This window comes from Boleophthalmus pectinirostris, unplaced genomic scaffold, assembly GCF_026225935.1.
Source record: "Boleophthalmus pectinirostris isolate CB_2022bp ecotype Guang Dong unplaced genomic scaffold, ASM2622593v1 HiC_scaffold_23, whole genome shotgun sequence".
NCBI lineage: Eukaryota > Metazoa > Chordata > Actinopteri > Gobiiformes > Gobiidae > Boleophthalmus > Boleophthalmus pectinirostris.
The window spans coordinates 37,286,821-37,301,669 of NW_026571207.1; the positions used below are offsets into that span (position 1 = coordinate 37,286,821).

The following is a 14,849-nucleotide window of genomic DNA, read 5'->3' on the forward strand; positions in this document are numbered from 1 at the left end:
TTTTATTTGCAACAAGCACCAAGTCAGCCCTCCTCATTTCTATTTACTCATCTCTTCGCCGATCACACTTCGGCTCTTTCCGGCTGCTCTTCGGCTCCCGTTCGGTTTTCTCCGTCACACCTCGGCTCTTTCCGGAGCGCAGACAGTCGGGAGGGGGATTTCCACCGCGGGGCCTCACACGCTTCCCCGATCTGTGCCACTGCTGCTGTTTTGCTTTCGGTCTGGGCTTAGAAACAGAAAAAGACGCCCATACACTTTCATTTTTACACTTAATAACTACAAAGAACCAAAGTTTGTCCAGTTTAGCTCGCGATCGGCGGAGTGACAGCGGGATTAGCCTCTCCGAAGCTAACAGGTAACAATTTCCGCGTTATTTTCGTCATAGATCTACTATTACAACACGACACTGCGACCACACGGCAGCGTTTACAAGTGAAAGTAAGGGCTCTGCTACTGTCCCCGGCTCTTTTACACATTTATTTTCACTTTTGAATTCGTTGTTTTGGTGTGAAGAGGAGGTGGCTGTAACTTTGACCAGTAGCATTACCGAAAAGAGTGTGATAGTTCTAGTTCGGACTGGGAATTGAACCTGCAGCCTGTAACAACGAAGATCCAGTCCGTGACTAGTTTTACTGCTTGCAACAGATATTTTGAATAGCACATTATGCAAGAAATGGACTGCAAGGTAAGATAATATTATGCAATTTAAAGTGATTTCCATGATTTGTCTGATAAATGTCATGCAGTATAACATGAATAGTTATCGTGGTAAGTGCGGTTATGACTGCTTACACATTTATTTCATTTTACTGCAAAATGTCAAGAGAATTTGCAAACTACACTGCACGCTTTGAGTTAAAACCAGTTTAGTAAACTCAAATGTTTCCTGGTTTTGTTGAAAAGGGGAATTTGAAATATAGTGGAGGAAGCTCGTGTTTTGACTCTGTTCAGGGAAGTGTTCAGATAAACATTGACAGATTAACCGTAACTGCCAAGAGTTAAACTGGCCTGGACTATTACGTAACATACCTGTATTTTTACTTTTATATTGCTGTCAAAAGTGTCGAACAAACAGGTACTAAGCAATAGTAAAACTAGTATCGAAACTAGATACTCATTTGAACAGGTTTCCATTCTAAAAAGTCACATTCACAGGACAGAAATGAACCTTTCCTGAATAACTTTAGACGATCTTGAACTGAATAAGATCACATCTTATTTATAACGTAACTATAACTATACTTTTTTATAACTATAACTCTAATATAATTATACAATGCTATACTACAACTACACTGAATACACTTCACTTTACTGCAACTATCCTGAATAAGACTCTAGACTTAGACTTAGATAAACTTTGATCCACAAGGGGAAATTATTTGGACACCATAGCTCACACATCACAGTATAATATAATAACAAAGAGTAAAATATATATATCTAATTAGTAATAATAGCCCAGACCACAGAGAGATTACAAAGATATAGGTCCATGTGGTAATATAAAACAAAGTGCTATGATTTAATGTTGAAAATCATGTTCTATTCAGTCTAAAGAAAGAGTGTTTTTTTAATCAGCAGTACTGAGTATTGAGTCTATTCTTTAGTATCAAAATCGAGTTTGAAATTTTGGTATTGTGACAACACTAAGAACTTAAACAAGCTTTAATGTAGGAAGTTCAAAATATGTTTTTTAAAGATAGAGGTGCCAACTGAACTGGAATGTTTTTGATAACAATTCATACTTAGCAAATTTCTCATCTGTAGCTTTCAACTAGATGTAAAAAAAAAAAGAAAAGAAAAAAAGAAGTCATAACTTTTAAGATGTTTGCTTACTAACACAATACAAATCTACTGTATGCATTTTTAGATAGATGACAATTATTTCAGGGTCTTCTGCAGACTTCTGTCACAATAATTACTATATATCAGCAACTTTTCAATATATGGAAGCTGGAACAATATTTTTGGGGATCAGTTTTTTATCATGTGTACAATTTCTTTGCACTACTTGGATTTTTTATTTTTATTTTTTTTTTACTATGTTATTAGATTTAAGACATGAAAGTTTAGATTAATATCTTCAATGACTCATTACACATGCAAACTAACTACTAAAGTGTGTCATTTTGCTGTTTATTTATTGCAGCATGTGTTGATTTTTTTCACAACATTGTAGATAAGATATTTTGTGGTTTAAATCTGCTCTTGGGTTTCTGTGTCAGTAGCATAGATTCATTTCAGTATTATCGTTAATATGTCACACGTTTTATGTTGTTATTGTGGCAGGTCTGATCTTTGGTATTTGATGTCTAATCATTAGTATTTCAGTAAATGTGGCAGGACAAAGTTAAAGTTCTGCTCTAAAATAGATTAAGTATTTATTGGTGTAACATATAGGTCATACAGTAGTAACTTGTAAGTAACTGGTAGTAGAATCACTTGTAGTACTTGGTAATAATAGCAGAATTTGCACATTTTATAACATTTTACTTACTCATTATAGCGTAGTTATGAATTATATTGTGATACTAATTTCCGATCTTTGTTTTAGACTAGACTATATTTTTTAGGCTAATTGTTCAAATTGATGCCTCTCTTCTGCTATAATTCTTGGTATTCTTCTAAAATGAGGAAGTGAATAGTTTCAGACTTTGAAGATATGTTTTACTAAATTTGTAAGTATATGTATTTCACTATCCGATTTAGGGAAGTAAACTTTGTGTGTCTGCTATTGGCGCTTAACTCCTCAGTAATATTACATGTGTTTTATAGTGTGCTTCATTATCTCAGTTAAAGTCTTGTATCCAAATCTCAACCTAAAGATCCCATATAATGTTATTTTCTGTATTTTTTTTTATGTTTTATTGTGCTATTTCCTCATCACAAACAGACGTGGAGTTGTGTGTTCACATGAAATCTACTACTTCATGACATCATGAGGTGGAACAGAGCATTTTGAGATTTGGAGATGTAGACAAAACTAATAATGAAGGATTAATTAAACACTTGAATGAAGCAAAACCCAACTGCAGGTGTGTTTTTGAGGAGGTAACATTATAACATGGCTTAAAGCTCACAAGGGTCAATTTTGAGTAATATAGGAGTTTTATATCTTGCTAAATTCGTGCAAAAAAAAAAATCTCAGTTTAATGTGTAACTGGTGACTGTCCTAAACTCAACTGCACTGTAGTTATTTCACTCTCTTGTTCAGATGAGGCCCTTATCACCAAACAAAGGTCGGCCATGTTTTACAACTTAACCACGCAGCTTATCTTTACAACCGCAGACAGAATTCTTCTCTGTATTTCAAATGAGATGGTTTGTTAAGTCTGTACACGTGTTCAGTTGATGTTTATGTGATTAGATTTTACATAGGGCGATCCATATAGAGGCTTTGCACCATCACGTGACCCCCTATAGCAACGGTACCTACGCCGCCATGACACCGGGCACACTATGTCATTGACTTCAGCAGCATCGGTGAAACATGGGCAGGTTTTGTTGTGTATTTGGTTGTTCTAGACGCTCTGAAAGGGATAAAACTATTCGTTTCTTCACTGTTCCTCTGGAAATGACTCATCAGGAGCTCAAACAAGTGAATTATCAAAAAAAAAACAGGAATTATGTCTGGAGAACATAAACAGCGAAGAGATTTCCTATGGTACCATCAAGACACACTCACGTCACTTTCATCAAGGTATTTGCTATTTAAATTGATCATAGTTTATTTAATGAGAGAAGCACATTTACTGAACTAAAATGTAAAAAGAAAACATTTGCAGTGTGAGTGGCAGTAGAAACCGTATCTTCCAACACACATATAAACATGTCACTCGTCGTAGGACCCATGTTTTCTTTATTTTCTTGTTTATCCACAACTATGTCTTCTAGAATTAATCACTTTTTATGAGTGGATCTTTGTAACGTTCGTGAGGATCTTTTCATGGCAGATTCTTTCGAGGTTCGGCTCACAGGCTCGTCAACTCGTGCTCCATGTTGATCATAGGAGCCCAGTGTGGGTTCGTTGAATCGTAAACTAGTGCGGGTTTTCCTGGATAAATGAATGAAATTTTAGTTCAGTAAATGTGCTTCTTTCATTAAATAAACTATGAAACAATTTAAACAGTAAATACCTTGATGAAACTTCGGGTGTCTTGATGGTACCATTGGAAATCTCTTCACGGTTTATTTTTGCTAGCTATAATCCGCGTCTTTTTTTCGATAATTCCCTTGTTGGAGCTCCTGATGAGTCATTTCCAGAGGAACAGAGAAAAAAACGAATAGTTTTATCCCATTCAGAGCATCTAGAACAACCAAATACACAACAAAACCTGCCCATGTTTCTCCGATGCTGCTGAAGTCAATGACATAGTGTGTCCAGTGTCATGGCGGCGTAGGTACCGTTGCTATAGGGGTCACGTGACGATGCAAAGCCTCTATAGCATAAACTGTATAAAGAAATGGACTAGGAGGGAGTGTGAACTGTGACGTTTCCCATTGCCAAACCCGGCGACAGAAATTTTGGGGCCTGAGACAACAAACCCCTTTGCGCCTGCCCTTTCCCCGTCTTATTGCCCTGCACGTAGCATACGGCTCCAGTCAATTGAAGCTCAATGAGGCCCGCTGTTATAGGGGCTAATTTGTAGCCGAGTTCCATATTAGCAATAGGAATTTATTTATAGACAAAAAAGCTAAACAAAAACACCAGTATGGGCGTGCAAAAATATCAAAATATCGATTTATCTTTAATTTGATGATGCAGTATCAATATAGTATTGGGCTGCTGTACTGATATATCATCAATAGGGTTGGGCATCATTAAGAAGTTGCCGATACGATACATACATACATACATACGATACATAGGCCACGGTACGATATACATACCCCGATACACAGGCCACGATACGATACATACCCCGATACACATACAATACGATACATACATACCGATACACAGGCCACGATACGATACATACCCCGATACACCCAGATACCACAGGCCATACGATACATACCCCGATACACAGGCCACGATACGATACATACCCCGATACACAGGCCACGATATACGATACATACCCGATACACCAGGCCACGATACGATACATACCCCGATACACAGGCCACGATACGATACATACCCCGATACGTACCCACGATACCCCCGATACGTAGGCCACAATACGATACATACCCCGATACACAGGCCACGATACGATGCACACCTCGATACATAGGCCACGATACGATACATACCTCGATACATAGGCCACGATATGATACATACCTTGATATACAGGCCACGATACGATACATACCTCAATACACAGGCCACGATACGATACATAGCTTGATACATAGGCCACGGTACGATACACACCTCGATACATAGGCCACGATACGATACACACCTCGATACATAGGCCACGATATGATACAGATCTCGATACAGTGTACTTTTGATTCGATAAATTATATTTCAAAACTATTCGATACGGTTCAGTAAAAAATAAAGGCTAAATCATGGCTGTGATACTAAAAGTCTTTGTTAAATCACTTGTGCAAAGTTCATATGAAACACAAACATTTAAATCATCAAAACAGTGAAAATGTCAAACGTGTCACATAAAAGTTTTCTTTCTCTGAACAAACAACAAAACTGTAACTGTAACAAAATAATTTAGTAAAATATACCAAAAAAATACTCTTGGTGATATATCGATACAGCAGCCCATGATATTGATACTGTATCATCACATTAAACCATAAAATATATTGATATTTTAGACATTTTTGCACATCCCTAATGGCCAAGAGTATTTTTTGGTCTGTTTTACAAAATTTTGATACAGCGCTATAATTTTGTTGCTTGATTAGAGGAAGAAAACTCATTTATGCAACACATTTGACATTTTCCCTGTTTTGATGAGTAAAATGGGCGTGTTTCATATTCACTTTACACAAGATTTTTAATATCACAGCCATGATTTATCCTTTATTTTTTACTGAACCATATCGAATTGATTTGAAATATATCATATCCAGTCGAAAGAGCACTGTATTGACATATGTATCATATCGTGGCCTATGTATCGATTTATGGATCACATCAGCAACTTCTTAATGATACTCAGCCTTAAACCCCAGGATCATGTGTCGCGGGTTAATATGAACATTTTAAGACCAAAATGAAGCGGCTCACAGCAACAGTTACAGAGAGAGGTGACAAATTTTCAAGGTAAAGCGAATTGGAGCCAAACACAATCTATGTGCTATAGCAAAAACGCTCATTTTCAACAACCTGTTCAAAGGACACTTGTAGAAATGTAAAAATGAGCTTAAAGTGGATGTCATTTCAATCTATAAATCAGGAATATATTTTAGCTTGAACTTTTAAACCCGCCTCCTTAGTCCTTTATTATGATATTGCTCCATGACACAGAAATGACTGTCTAGGATCGTGTCCAGCATTTGTTTCGCCATAATTCTCAGAAACAGTGTGTGTGATTGAATAAAAACTATGATTTTAACAAAAAGGTGGGAGTGACTAACTGAACAAAAACAAATCTAGTTATCTTGTGACTAATTTTATGTGGAAGAGAATGTTTAACAGTGCAGCTCATCTCAACTGTGGTAGTCCAAGTTGCTGGTCAGATTGTGTAAAATGCACAGATCAGATTTGAATAACAGTGCTTCAGAGAGAGCAGTCCTTATAGTTAGCATTGCAACTGAAAATGCTTTGTAGAATGAATAGATTATATTTTACAGTTTAAATTTCTTTCTTATTTAGCAGTATTTACCACACAATGCATGACGTAAAGAGGGTTTAAGACTAAAGCAGGACTAAAGCAGGACTATGATACACTGATGTGGGTTAGACGCTCATACAAAATGTCTTCAGCCTACACCTTTTGGGCTATGCATGCTTCGATTTAAAGGTGCACTGCGCAACTTTTCCTGTGGAGGGACCGCTACCTACTAGGGGTGTGCAAAAATATTGAAATATTGATATATTGTATTGTTTAATGTGATGATACATAGGCCTGTAACGATAACAGATTTTCCTGGATGATTAATTAATACCAAGAATTTATTATGATAAATGATAATATTGATATTTTGAGACCAATTTCAACTATTATAATTATAATAACCATGGAATAAAAATGTAAACACACCCTTTCAAAGATCGATAAACTTTACTTTCTAAAGAACATTTAACACAGGAACTGTAAGACAATGAAAAACAACAGGCCTAAATAAAACAGACTTGTTAATAATACAGGACTAGTCTAATGTGTCTGGTTCACAGCAAAGGACTTGTTCACAAAAATGCACTTGAATAAACCATTGTTGAACCAAACAGAGCCAAAGCAATAAATAAAATGGATTATTAAGTCTCTGTAACAAAATTGCTTTTAAAAGTGATTTTAGTTGTTGACTTACATTGGAATATAGTGTCTCTCTCTCTGTGGCTGCTGCTGTGAGTCTCGTCATTTTGGTCATTTAAATGTTCGTATTAATCTGCGACACAAGATACAGTTTTGCTCTGAGGGAGCCAAGCCACTGTCCTGTTCGGTATTGTGTCGATGTCTTGTGGGATTTCAGTGGATTTCGGGTTCTCCTGGGGGCGAGGCTAGTTGTGTCGCTCGGGGTTGGGTTTATCAGCTGTTGGGGTTTGAGATATTTCTTCTCGTTGTTTGCGTTTCGCTCGCTGCATTTGATGCATGTGGCTGTTGAGATGTGTCCCACTCCCCAGTGTTGATTTGGCATCGTGACGTGTTTTGGCACACGGAGATGAACTGTTTTGGTTCTGACAGCGGCGCTTGTGTTGTGGCTTCATTTTTAGCTGCACAGACAGCGGCGCTTTCTGCACTCGGTCTGCGCGCACATCTGCTGTGTTTATCAACACACGCACGTGGGTTCAAGCGTCATTACACTTGTTAAACGAGAGGAGTCAGAGCGATAGAAGCTTCTAACATCCAGTCTCTTTGAGAGCGACAGAGAGCGAGGAAAACAAACAAGCTGCAGATAGAATTTTTCGCGGCCGGAAAAGTTATCAAGCTCGTTAAAAGTTATCATACGATTAATTGATTTATCGATTATCGTTACAGGCCTAATGATACAATATCGATATTGTGGGCTGCTGTATCGATATATCGTCAAGAATATTTATTGCTGTATTTTACTAAATTATTTTGTTACTGCACTACAGTTTTGTTGTTTATTTAAAGCAGGCATGTCCAAACTATGGCCCGGGGGCCAAATGCGGCCCTTGGACAAATTTTTCTTGGCCCTCAGGCTTCCAAGTGAATTGGCCCAAATTACCTTACATCAACTTAAAAAAAAAAATTATTTGCAAGTTTTTTGAAAATTTACCTTGATAAAGCAAATAATTAATATTTAGTGTGTGGTTTTAAGGATCTTAGCATGAATAAACTCTGACAGCTCACTCCAATATGTTAAACATGCAAATATTTCAATTATTCACTGCATTGAGCATCAGTCTACGGCCCTCGATCGGCCCTCTGTGTCATCTGTGTTTAGATATGTGGCCCGTGAGGAAAAAAGTTTGGACACCCCTGATTTAAAGGAAACAAACTCATTTATGCAACACATTTGACATTTTCACTGTTTTGATGATTAAAATTGTTTCATTTTAACTTTACACAAGAATTGGTTTAATAAACACTTTTAGTATCACAGCCATGATTTATAGCCTTTATTTTTTATTGAACCGTATCGAATTGATTTGAAATATATCGTATCTAATTGAAAGCTCATTGTATCGAAATATGTATCGTATTGTGGCCTATGTATCGTATTGGTAACTTCTTAACGATACCCAGCCCTAATACCTACTTGTCTTCATGGAGATGTTATTGATTTGCCTGGAATGTTCTACGGTAGGGCTCCACGATTATGGAAAAAAATCATTATCAGGATTATTTTGGTCAATATTGAAATCACGATTATTCAAATTATTATTTTTTAATTACACGATGCATTTATTCAGCATTTCTCTCTCTCAAAAAACCCCAAAACAAAACAACTTAGTATTGATAATTTACACCAAACTTTCAAACTGAAAATAAATATTGGCTAAAAATATGAACCTTAGAGCAGTTTTGCGATGTATAAAACATAAAATGAATAAAATATACTTAAAATAAAATAAATATACCTAGTCATATAAAAAAAAAATCCTAAAATAAACCTTGTTAAGCTTAATCGGTTAACACGATTATATGAGTTTTGAGATTGTTTGACACACAAGTGGAAATCACGATCAAAATTCAATTAATTGCACATCCTTACATTAAACATATCCATTTAGCCTTTATTCATTACGGGTGTTTCTGTTGCTCAAGAATATAGTAATTCCTTCTGTGAATAGGGGCGACTCTCCACAGATCTGAACTGTAATGTAGCGCAATGCTGTAACGCGCTTATCTCTCTTGTGGTAGATATGTTTAATCTATACTGTGGAACATTCTAGACTAAGCAAAAACATTGCCATGGAGACAAGCTGCTGCTGGACCCTCTACTAGAAATGTTACACAGTGCACCTTTAATGTATGTAAACAAAATGTTAAAAAAAAAAGACGTTTTACTCCAGATCTGAGCTGGTTTCTGTCTGCAGTCCATTTGGCAGCCAGGTGAATAGATATATTGAGAATACATCAAATAATCAATTAATTTTCTTTTTCTTCTACTATTTTCTGTCATGCCCCCCTAGGAAGAAGAAAACATTTTGGGCTCCTCCACTCTTCACCACGACTATAAATAGTATCATTTGTATTTATAAATTGGGATGATTGTTGGCGATATTCGAGACGTTTTCACTGAAAAAAGTCAAGCATCTTATCGGCGTGATTGGGGTGTAATGTCTTCAGGTGACGCCGTAATTTATTTGGCTTTCATGCTGTCCGCTGCCAGCATTTTTAGACACAGTAAACATAGCGGTCTTTCCTCGTTTCCCACCGTCACACTGAAGCCGAGCGCTATGTACACTTTGTCATATTTCCTCGTTTTAGCTTTCAGGAGATTGTCATTTGTTTCATTATCTCCATCTTTCTGCACCTTTCTTTTCAGTTTGTTCACTGTACTTCATATCTCTTGCTCTGTGCTGTGTGTGTGTGTGTGTGTGTGCCCGGTGCAAAAAACCCAACACTATACTGCCAACTACTGTAGTGGATGTGCAATTACACTTTATTTTAGTAAGACAAAAAAATAAATAAAATATGTTCCCCAAGGTCACATGTGCATCACCGGGGGGCCATGTGCTGCTTTACATTCAAACAACACAGTTCAATACACAACAGTGTGCATTAAGACACAATGCACTTTTAATAATAGGATGATTCTGTTCAAACATCAATTTCAAACCTTGAAATATGAACTAACAAACTAAGACAAGAATCACTTTTCAGAATATTTTCTACAGGTCTAAATTACAGGTTAGCAGTTTTTTATGCAGAATATTTGGTAGGTTTTTTGGGGGGAAATGATGGTAAATTGTGATTTGCTAATTACATCCATTCAAATTGAAATTCGATAATGACTGTGCAGCCCTCTAGTGAGCTGAGTTTAGTTCTGTGTTAAGTTGTGGGGATGTAATGATATTCAAATCTCTTAATACAATATTTTCACGATATGGATCTCACGTTATGATCTTTATTGTGATATTTTGTGGAGGCTAACAGAAGACTGAATGTGTTTCTTTTCTCTCATAATCCAAATAATTCAGATTTAAAAGTGCTCAGTAACAGTCATATCAGCATGTAGATTGGACTGAAACAGAGCAAAGGATCATAGTATATGTAGTTCTCTCTGTTTTTTAGCTGTTACTGCATCATAACAGGGACATTAAGCAGAGAAACTTGTAATTTGATATATTGTGATGGCCCACGGTATTGTAAGACTTTTGATGATATGATATCACAATATTTCCATTATTTTTACATCACTATTATGTTGTAGTTTTATTTTTTGTGTTTTGTATTTTTTCTGTGTCCAGGACACGATGCCAGTGGAGAGGATGAGGATGAGACCATGGCTAGAAGAGCAGATCGACTCCTGTCAGATTCCTGGACTCAAATGGGTCAATAAAGTCAGTATTAGTCATCAAAGGTTCTATATTAAGATACTATATAAGTTGATTCCCTTTTGGAATGTATTTACCTCATCAAAAACAGACCTGGAGTTGTGTTTTGTTTCATTCACACATGCTTGAGTAACTGCATTAATAGTCTATCTACAGCTCCAAAACTCAGAATGCTCTGTTCGATTTTGTGATGTCATGGAGCTGTAGCCTTAATTGTAGCTACATTTTGCAACGCAATAGAATAATCATAAATTGTTACCCTGTTCAAATTTTTATTTTTATTTTTTTCATTTTTGTTTTCCAACATATGTTCTGGTGCACAGAGAAATGAAGATGGTTCATAGAGTCAAAAACCACAGCATCATCTTCAAAGTTGGGCAATTTGAAGAAAGGAAATTCTTCAAGTTATTCTAGTGAATTTGTATGGAGTTTAAAAACACTGGGGAGTGCTTCCTGTATTGCCACTTAATGACATCACAGGTGCACCATACTAAAAATCTTCTGCAAACTACAGAAAATTGTCAAAACTGAAAATATTGTATTCAGTGCTCATACTTAATCCCTTGGCCATTGGGGAAATCTTTTATGAATAAAATCAAACAAGCCATTGCATTAAACATGTACGCCCAATATTTAATTTGGCGTCACTGATTTCAAAGCCGCAGTGAACAGCCTTTGTGCATTCTAGACTCAACATTTTCGATGTACTTTATTTTTATTGTAATTGTAGGATTGTGGATCTAAAGCACAAGAAATGACTTACCAGCACTTAACCTGTTTTGTCCAGTCCAAATGAAAGGTCCAGTGTGAGGTTTTGTGTCCCATCCCTCATCATTATTCACCTGTACTGCTTGTGTTTTGCATGACTGCTTTAATTACGTCTCTGTTAGAGCTGAAATGCAGGGTGTTTTCTTGTTATAGAGCAGTTTGCTCTTTAGTTTTTTTTTTTTTTTCCCTCAAGTGTTGTTGCTCCTCTGCATGCGTGCCTGGTGTTTTTTCTCTGCTATCCTGTTTATATAGAGCCTGGCTCCTAACTCGCTGCTGTAACCACTAGCATTGCGAGTCCATTTGAGGCTCAATAAGTACAGAGATATTAACAATAAATCAGGACAACAAATCTGCAATCGGACAGTTAAACCACAAATTCTACCATAGAATTGTGGCCTGCCCTCCAGCTCAGTTCAAACTACAGAGGATGGAGAATGCTCTGAAACCATTCTATTGGCCTCTCAGTGAGTGACAGCTGTATCCCAGTGAAAGGTTGACTTTATTAAATACATATAATGAATCCACAATTGTAATCTGGCTCCAAGAAAATCTTAACTTGTGTTTTGGGGCATATCAAGGAGATATATTGGTTTAAAGCAGGACAGAGGTACATGTGGGATTTAGAAAATGTTCAAAAGGCTTTATTGAATAAAAAATCTTCACATGATTTGGCCATGCTAGGCCTCCATCAGGATATATAGATACTCAAAGAACAAAAGCAGAGGAAAATAACTATATAGAGTCAAAGGAATAACCTTTAACCTTCTGTTTGTATTTTTTTCCCAGGAAAAGCGAATATTCCAGATCCCGTGGATGCATGCAGCTCGACACGGCTGGGACTTGGAGAAAGATGCTCCTCTGTTTATGAGATGGGCCATTCACACAGGTACAGGTCTACACACACATTGCAGACTGATTAACTGCAGGTTCTGGGGTTTAGGGAGTGATCATTCAGATCAGAGAGGCATGTAGAGGCCGATAACCTAATAATGGCCAATAACGTAATAATTTAAAGAATAATAAATAATGTAATGTAATAAAAATGTAATAATAATGTAATAAACCTAATAACCAATAACGTAATAACCTGTAATGTAATGTAATAGTAATGTAATAATTAATAGTAATTCTTAATATCATTTAAAGGAACAGTAATCCAGCCTGAATATTCCCTTTATGTTGCTGTTGTCATTCTGTGTATATTATATGTTTTGGTCTGTTGCACCACCCTCCACCTGCACCTCTGATTTTGGACACCTACCTGGGGACCTCTTGAGTGGAGGAGGGGATACTCTGCTCTGCAGTATTTCATACGTGATTGCAGTACCATTTTTGCCCACAACAGGGATGGGCATTCGATGAAATTTTCTTAATCGATCGTCAGAAGAATTAACGATCGATTATCGATTAATCATTAACGTTTTTATATTAAAATGATCATCATTATTATTACTATCTGCACTACTAATTTGCATAAATAAACTCAACTTTACGACATATAAACCGTAACCACTCTAGAGCCACATCAGCCCGTTTATTAGAATGTGTTTAATTCAGTTTTGCACAAATCTCACAGAAACAAAACTTAAAGCTGCATCGCAAATTTACATAAACTAAGCAAAGATAAAACTACAGCTCTTGTGTCGCTGATGCGGTTTAATTTCTGTTGGATTAAAAGACATGACTCAGGTGAATACAGGTCAGTGTGACCAGATTTGTGTTTGTCAAAACCAGGACACCGTACGGGGGGAGGGAGGTGGGGATTCGTCATCCACATTGAGCGACTCTCACCTGGAAAAACTTTTTCCCACTGGACACAGACACATATGTGCTGCTTTATACACTGTGCACATGGACTCACACTTGTCCCGAACGCAACGGAAAGTGTGGAATTTCTTGTACAAATCATTGTTAAATACACATTTGTGCTTTGGTACGTTGCAGACTGACCCACTGTTTGTGTCTCGCTCCTTCTGATGCAGAGACACATGTACACACCTGTTTGGTCACGATACACACAGCAACCTACATTCGGTTTGTCGATTAAAATGAATGTAATCGATTAAATTCTTAATGATCAATTATCGATTAATCGACTAATCATGCCCATCCCTAGCCCACAAACTGTTCCTTTAATACTTTCAGATTTATTAGTTGAATTTAAAGTGTCACACTGTGAGATAAATTGTTACTTTTGTCTCTTTCAATTAGCTGCTTCAATACCTGGACATGATGGACGTACACTCTCTCTCAGTATTTTTCTCTAGTCGGCCTGTGCCTCTTACAGGGAACACTTATTATTATTAGCGGTTTGATATGTATCTTCCTCCTTAGAAATGAGGACTATTTGTTTGTTTAACTTGATGGTTACAATTATTTCTCTCAGCTCCAGGCCATTCACGTACTCACATATGTTTGCATATTCAGACATTGACTCACATGTAAAGAGTACAATGAAATCTAAATGTGAGTATTCTCAAATCATGAAAACATTCTTTCATTTTATTTCAACCTTTTAATTGAACCACAAACGTTTTTTCCAAAATGTTTAAAATTAGGCTGGTGTAACATCAGCCGCCGTGCACTTTGTAACTTTTTGGTTGGGGTCCGTCACCTACCTGTGGGCCTGGAATGTTCCGCAGTATGACTTTAAACAGCTTTGTCTTACATTTATCCAATTACAGGTGGTTTTAAAGCTCAAAAATACCTAGAAAAACAGGCATTCTGACTGTGAGCGGGGTCGCCTCTCCACAGATCTAAACTGTAACTTGGTCTGTTTGGTCTCCATGAATATAGAAAGGTTTAATGCCATACTGTGACACATTCCAGACAAAACAACAACATCTCCATGGAGTAAAGCAGTTAATAGACCCTCCACCAGAAAAGTTACACAATTTACAATCAACAAATAATGGCTTTGACAGGATTCTCTGATCCCTCTAAAAAACAGCAAGTATCTAAATCT

At 36.8% G+C, this 14,849-nt stretch overlaps 1 protein-coding gene across 1 annotated transcript in view; it reads left to right on the top strand.

Annotated features, from left to right (window-relative positions):
* Nucleotides 1–385: 385 nt before the first annotated feature.
* Nucleotides 386–14,849, top strand: part of irf2b (interferon regulatory factor 2b) — a 40,884-nt gene continuing 26,420 nt past the window's right edge. The window contains exons 1-3 of the mRNA XM_020931168.2: nt 386–685; nt 11,030–11,122; nt 12,671–12,770. Of these exons, the coding sequence (XP_020786827.1) occupies nt 665–685; nt 11,030–11,122; nt 12,671–12,770 (214 nt within the window). The 5' untranslated portion in view covers nt 386–664. The remainder of the gene's footprint in view (nt 686–11,029; nt 11,123–12,670; nt 12,771–14,849) is intronic.